This window comes from Mastomys coucha, unplaced genomic scaffold (assembly GCF_008632895.1).
Source record: "Mastomys coucha isolate ucsf_1 unplaced genomic scaffold, UCSF_Mcou_1 pScaffold21, whole genome shotgun sequence".
NCBI lineage: Eukaryota > Metazoa > Chordata > Mammalia > Rodentia > Muridae > Mastomys > Mastomys coucha.
Genome location: NW_022196904.1, coordinates 13,924,215 through 13,931,101, shown reverse-complemented (window position 1 = coordinate 13,931,101; position 6,887 = coordinate 13,924,215). Strand labels below are relative to the sequence as shown.

Here is a 6,887-nt window from a genome sequence, read left to right as displayed (position 1 = left end):
ACACACACACACACACACACACACACACACACACACAAATCCCAGAAGCTGTGGATATAAAGGTATTTGGAAACGGGGGGTTTGTAGATAAAATGACAAGTGTCCATAGAAGAGTCAGGAGGACACACAGAGGAGAAGGGCCGTGGGAGGAAGGAGGCAGAAGTTGGAGTGGTGCAACCAGTGGCCACAAGGAACTGGAAAAAAGGACCAGATTCTATAGGGCTCTCCTGGGTCCCCATGACTTTCAGATTGTAAGATTCGGAGAGCCGAGTCTTACATCCAGGATGTTGTCCCACTCACAAAGACACAGAGACGGAGATCTCTGCAATCCCCACGAGGTTTTTAATAATCTAGTATACTGGGGTTATCCCGCATTCAGGCAAAGGCGACCCCGAGGAACAAAAGCACATACTTTTTATACCTTCCCAGAACATAGATTTACTGCATGAGTTGGTTATCACTCATTGGTGGAGCTCATTGTTCTTCATTGCTTCCATTGACCTTTCTCCTCCAGGAGGGGTTGGGGGAGATCCACTCCCTCCTGGGGACATTTCCTGGAACCGGGCATTACTGCCCGCAATTAGGGCATCTCTTGGGGATGGATGTTTTTTCAGTAAACCCTCCTGAAGTTCTCTGTCTTTAGGCTTAATGGACATTCTTACTTCCTCGGTATTTTTATGAAGTGTTCCTGTTTGCTCAATTCTTACAAGACCTATGGATTCTGGAAGTCATTGTAAATTTTCAGCCTTGTAAACCACAAGCCTCTGATTGTTTGTTACAGCCAACACAGGAAACTAACACAGTCACTTTTATTTAGTTAATTGTTTTCTTTTCTTTTTGTTTTTTTTCAAGACAGGGTTTCTTTGTATAGCTCTGGCTGTCCTGGAACTCACTCTATAGACCAGGCTGACCTCAAACTCAGAAATCTGCCTGCTTCTGCCTCCCAAGTGCTGGGATTATAGGCATGTGCCACCACTGCCTGGCTTTTTTTTTTTAATGAGTTTAATAAACCACGGTTTATTTAATAAGGTGTGGGGGTGATATAGGAGGATGGAGATACAATCAATATGTCTTAAATCTCTGTTCCATGGATTACCTCCAGGGTTTCTTTGTGTAACCATAGTTGTCCTGGAACTTGCTCTGTAGACCAGGCTGGCCTTAGACTCACAGATATCCACCTGCTTCTGCCTCCCATGTGCTGGAATTAAAGGTGTCTGCCACCTCAAACTGGACTAATTGGTTAACTTTTTTGTTTCTTTTCAAGACAGGGTTTCTCTGTGTAGCCCTGGCTGTCCTGGAACTCACTCTGTAGATCAGGCTGGTCTCCAACTCAGAAATCTGCCTGCCTCTGCCTCCCAAGTGCTGGGATTAAAGGCGTGCGGTCATTATTCTTGTTGTGTAGAAACCCCAAAAACCCCAAGACTTCCTTCAGAAGAGGCAGAGTCCTTCTCAGATGGGGGAACCCAGGCCAGGAGAACAGCTGCATCCCCAAAGGTGAAGAGGCCCCGGAAATTGCCTTTTCCCTTCTGGGGCCAGAGACTTCCTCCATTTTCCAAGCTGACATCTCTCCTCTGGTTAGTTGGTACTGGGTGGTGCTGAGGGTGTTCTGGGCAAGCACTGGCAGAGGGAGCCCCAGCTAGGATGGTCAGTGTGTGACCAATGAGCACCTCCGAGAGACAAGACAGTCATTTCCTCTCAGTTGCCTGCATCTCTTCTTGAGGGTTTAAAAAGCACAGCTTGGGTGACAGGGACCTCAGGCACCCGTCGTTGGTCACCACAGAACCCAGGAGGATCCAGGACATGGTGAGTGCGTTCCTCTCACTGCTCATTCTCCCTCTTTGACTTTCTCTGCCCCTTTCCTACCTCAGGTTCCTTTCACCTACCCTTTCCCACCTGCATCCCAAGCTCACACTCTGAGGATGGGATGTGGCTAAGGGACTGAGGGGACCACAGTAGCCTCACCAGGCTGTAGGCTCAAGAAGGTTCTTCAGGACAGGAAACCCTGGAGTTGGCTCTCCTAACTGAAGAGTTCTAGAAGTTGGGCGTGTTCCTTTACACCTGTAATCTGAGTCCCCGAGAGGCTGGAGCAGGATGCTGCAGTTCAAGGCCAGCCTGGGCTGCATGGTGACTTTCGGGCTAGCATGAGAGCTACACTGTGGGATACTGTGTTGAGAGACAAATGGCTGGAGGTAGAGATCAGGTGTGAGAGTGCTCTGTGGCAGTGCTGGGAGCTGTGGGTCCAATGAGCAGCACCCCACACAGCTGGGTGGGATGGTCCATGTAATCCCTGTACTTAGGGAGAAGAGGGAGACTTGGAAGTTTAATCTTACATCGTAATTTTGAGGTTAACCTGGGCTACATGAGACCCTACTTCAGAAAAGCAAGAACAAAAAAAATAATTTTACAAACTAGACAAGGTGGTGACTCAAACCTGCTATCCCAGCTCCCAGTAGGAGACTTGAGATTTGGGGTAAGCGTAGGCAACTCCGTTGAGACTTTGTCTCAAAACAATGAAAAGCAGAACAAAACAAAAATCCCCCAACAGTATGAATAAAGAAAGGAAGAATGAAACAATTGCAGAAACTGGTTGGGATTGTAGCTCCCTGCCTAGCCGGAGTGGGGCTCAGGGTTCTATCTTCTACACTGACTCTAAAAGTGCCAACCAGAGGCTGGGTGCTGTGGTGTATGCCTTTAATCCTAGCGCTCAGGAGGCAGAATCAAGAGGATCTCTGTGAGTTTGAGGCTAGCCTGGTCCCCATGTAAAGAAATCTAAGGACAGAGTGAGTTCCAGGACAGCCAGGGCTATACAGAGAAACCCTGTCTTGAAAAACCAAAAAAAAAAAAAGAAATCTAAGGAAGGTCAATGTTGAGAGTCTTGATAGCCAGTTTGGAAGAATGGTCATTACCGGAAAAGTTAGAGGGGAAATTGAAGCCCAGGCAGGAACATGGATGGCCCAGGTCCTTCTGTGGTTAATGTCCATGTCTCTCTAGGCAGGTCCCCCTTTCATGCCTGGGACCTGAGGTTGAGGCATGGTGTTAGGCTAGCTGCGACTCAGCACCACTGTAACAGAGGATATGGTCTTGCTTCATCCACACAAAAGAGGAAACGGAAAACTTGATGACAGGGAGGGTACAAGCTTTCTTCATCCTTCTTTGGTCCTATCCAGTCCTCTGCGTCTGCTCTGAGCTGTTGGGGTTTCCAGAACTGGGAGGGTTATGACCTACTGCTCTTTTGCCTGTCTATACGATGTTCTTGAAGACGAAGGCACTTTATTGACCACTGAACTGTACAGTCCCTGATTTGGCCTGGGGTGTGACTAGATTCTCTTTTATCTTTTTTTAAAGATTTATTTATTTTATATATGTGAGTAGCATTGTCTCTTCAGGGGATCAGATCCCATTACAGATGGCTGTGAGCCACCATGTGGTTGTTCGGAATTGAACTCAGGACCTCTGGAAGAGCAGTAAGTGCTCTTAACCACTAAGCCAACTCTCCAGCCTGTGACTGGATTATAGGCCAGGGGTCTACCACTGAGCCGCACCCCCATCTCCTCACTGAAGGATTATAGGCCAGGGGTCTACCACTGAGCCACACCCCCATCTCCTCACTGAAGGATTATAGGCAGGGGCTCTACAACATTTCAGTTCTTGATCTTTCAAGACAGGATATCACTATGTAGCCCAATGGTCTAAATCACATGATTATCCTTCCCAGCCTCCCTTGTGCTGGGATCATAGGCATATACCACCATGGCTAGCTCCTATACATAATTTTCTTTTGAACGAATAATTTTTTTCTTTTGGTTTTTCAAGACAGGATTTCTCAGTGTAGCCCCGGCTGCCCTGGAATGTGCTATGTAAGCCAGGCTGGCCTCGAACTCACAGATCCTCCTGCCTCTGCCTCCTGAATGCTGGGATTAAAGGCGTGCACCACCACTGCCTGGCTTTGAATGGATAATTTTTTAATATTGTGAATAGGCATTTACTGAGTGCTTACTGCATGCTAATCCTCTTGCAAAGCACTTTAGAGGTACTATATAGCAAACTACCAACAGGGGAGATATAGAATATCCATGTATTTCAAGGGCACCATAGCCTTTCTAACAGCAGTGTACTATCCCAATGGCACTCCATTCAATAGCTGGAATAGCCTTTTAAAGAGAAGGCTCTTGGGATTCTGCCCCATCCCTGCTCTTTTTTTTTTTTTTTAAGATTTATTTATTTATGTATATGAGTACACAGTATAGCTGTACAGATAGTTGTGAGCCTTCATCTGGTTGTTGGGAGTTGACTTTTTTAGGACCTCTGCTCGCTCCCGTCAGCTCGCTCAGTCAGCTCGCTCAGCCCGGCTCACTCAGTCCCTGCTCACTCTGGCCCAAAGATTTATTTGTTATTATAATTAAGTACACTGTAGCTGTCTTCAGACTCACCAGAAGAGGGCGTCAGATCTCATTACGGGTGGTTGTGAGCCACCATGTGGTTGCTGGTATCCGAACTCAGGACCTTTGGAAGAGCAGTCAGTGCTCTTACCCGCTGAGCCATCTCTCCAGCCCCCCATCCCTGCTCTTGCTAATAGGTTTTAGGTTAGGAGGCTTTCTAACTTACCTAGAGCCTCTCCCCCCCTTTTTTTTTGCTTTTTGTTTTTGAGACAGGGTTTCTCTGTGTAGCCTTGGCTGTCCTAGAACTCACTCTGTAGACCAGGCTGGCCTCAAACTCAGAAATCCACCTGCCTCTGCCTCCCAAGTGCTGGGATTAAAGGCGTGCGCCACCACCGCCCAGCCGAGCCCCACTTTTTTTAATCTGTAGAGTGGGCATGGCCATAGTAGCAGCCCAGTGAGGGCTGCCATGTGTTAAATGAAGAAAAGAGCAGTTGAAAGCTCCTCGCAAGTGGTCCATACCTGCAATCCCAGCACTCAGGAGAAAGAGGCAGGAGGATCAGGAGTTGTTCAAGGCCAGTCTGGGCTACATGAGGCCCTGTCTCAAAAGAAAACACAAAAAACATGTAAACTTAAGGACCAGGCTAACTATTGTTATTTTGAAATAGGTTCTCATGTAGTCAAGGCTGAACCTAGAACTCACTATGTAGCCAAAGATGGCTTTGATTCCTGTCCTCCTGCTCTACCTCTGACCTCTTTCTTTCTCTCTTTCTCCCTCTCTCTCTGTCTTTCTCTTTCAATATATACATATATGTTCATGTTATATACTATATATACTATAATAGTTCATATTCCTTAAGCAACTATTTTTATATCATTTATTTGTCTTATAAGATTTGTTTTTAATTATGTGTATGCTTGTGAGTCTGTCTGTCACAAACCTGCGGATGCCCTCAGAGGGCAAAAGAAGGTGTCAGATTCTCTGGAGCTGGAGTTTCAGGCAGTTGTGAGATTCCTGTGTGCGTTGGAAAATGAACTTGGGTCCTCTGCAAAAGCAGCCAGTGCTCTTCATTGCTGAACCATCTCTCCACCTCCTTCTTAGTCTTTTTTTTTTAGTTGTTTTCTCTCTCTCTCTCTCTCTCTCTCTTTCTTTTCCAAGATATGGTTTCTCTGTGTAGCCCTGGCTATCCTGGAACTCACTCTGTAGACCAGGCTGGCCTCGAACTCAGAAATCTGCCTGCCTCTGCCTCCCAAGTGCTGGGATTAAAGGTGTGCGCCACCACTGCCTGGCTTTTTGTTGTTTTTTGTTGTTTTTTGTTGTTGTTTTGTTGTTGTTGTTTTGTTTTTTGTTTTTCTCCTTCTTAAAAAATATTTTAACCTTATGATTAGTTGAGTCCACAGACATGGACACTGTGTATATGGAGGGGCAATGGCATCTTCTATAATAGTTCATATTATGTATACATATAATATGTTACATATATTATATTCCACATGCAAGAATCATATAAACAAGAGAAAGCTCACTTAATTCCTGAGTCCCAGTCCCTTCCTCAGAGGCAATATAAGTATGTGAGGCTAGCCTGTATGTATACATGTGAATGAACACACACACACACACACACACACACACATACAGACACACACATTCATGTACATGTGTGCATTCTTCCTTCTATAGGTATATATGCATTGTGGATTGCCCACTGTTATTTCTTATTTTTAACAAAATTTCCCTAGGTATTGGAGACCTTTCTGTATCAGTTCATTAACAACTTCCTGATTCTTTTAAAAGTTTCCTAGTGCTTCGCTGCTTGGAGGCTATTACTAACTTACTCAGTCCCTTTTGTTGAACACTGGTCAGTTCCCCATATCATTATTATCTCCTCCTCTTCCTCTTCCTCCTCCTCCTTTACCTTAATTCTTCTTCATCTTCATCTCCTTCTTTCTTTGTTTGTTTTATGTTGGAGACAGAATTTAGGTAGCCCAGGCTGGCCCCAAACTCAAGCTCCTTTTGCCCGAGCTTCTCAAGTGCTGGGATCCCAGGTGTGCGCCACACTCAGCCAATCTGCCCTCCTTGCAGGAACTTTGTAAAGGCCAAAGCTTCCGGAGATGTTTGTATCTGGAAGCTCCAGGAAACCACAGAGTTTACAATCAGCATCTTTTTCTCTGCCTCGTGAAGTCATGGAAAGGATAGGGTGAGATCATGCTAGGAAGCAAGAAAGGAGAAGGTCAGCTGTCAAGGATGAGAGATCCTGTTAGGGAGGCCCATGTCAGAAGTCTGAGTCATTATGGTAATGTTGGTGAGAGCTGCAGAAACCAGGAGAAGCATTCCACCTCCTGCACAGCTGTGAGGTTTCCTGGACAGCTGTGAGGTTTCCTGTAGGATCCTGAATTAACCCTCTGGTGACCTGAGTATGAGACCATGGGGATGCCCAGAGTAACAAGTAGAAAGATACAGAACTGAGGGTGAGCCAGAGTGGAGTGGAGTGAGTGCCTGGGACCTGGCTT

The 6,887-nt window shown here is 46.0% G+C and overlaps 1 protein-coding gene across 1 annotated transcript in view; it reads left to right on the top strand.

The window, feature by feature from the left end:
* The first annotated feature begins 1,570 nt into the window (after positions 1 to 1,570).
* Positions 1,571 to 6,887, top strand: part of C5ar1 (complement C5a receptor 1) — a 13,901-nt gene continuing 8,584 nt past the window's right edge. The window contains exon 1 of the mRNA XM_031384192.1: positions 1,571 to 1,803. Coding sequence (XP_031240052.1) covers positions 1,801 to 1,803 — 3 coding nt within the window. The 5' untranslated portion in view covers positions 1,571 to 1,800. The remainder of the gene's footprint in view (positions 1,804 to 6,887) is intronic.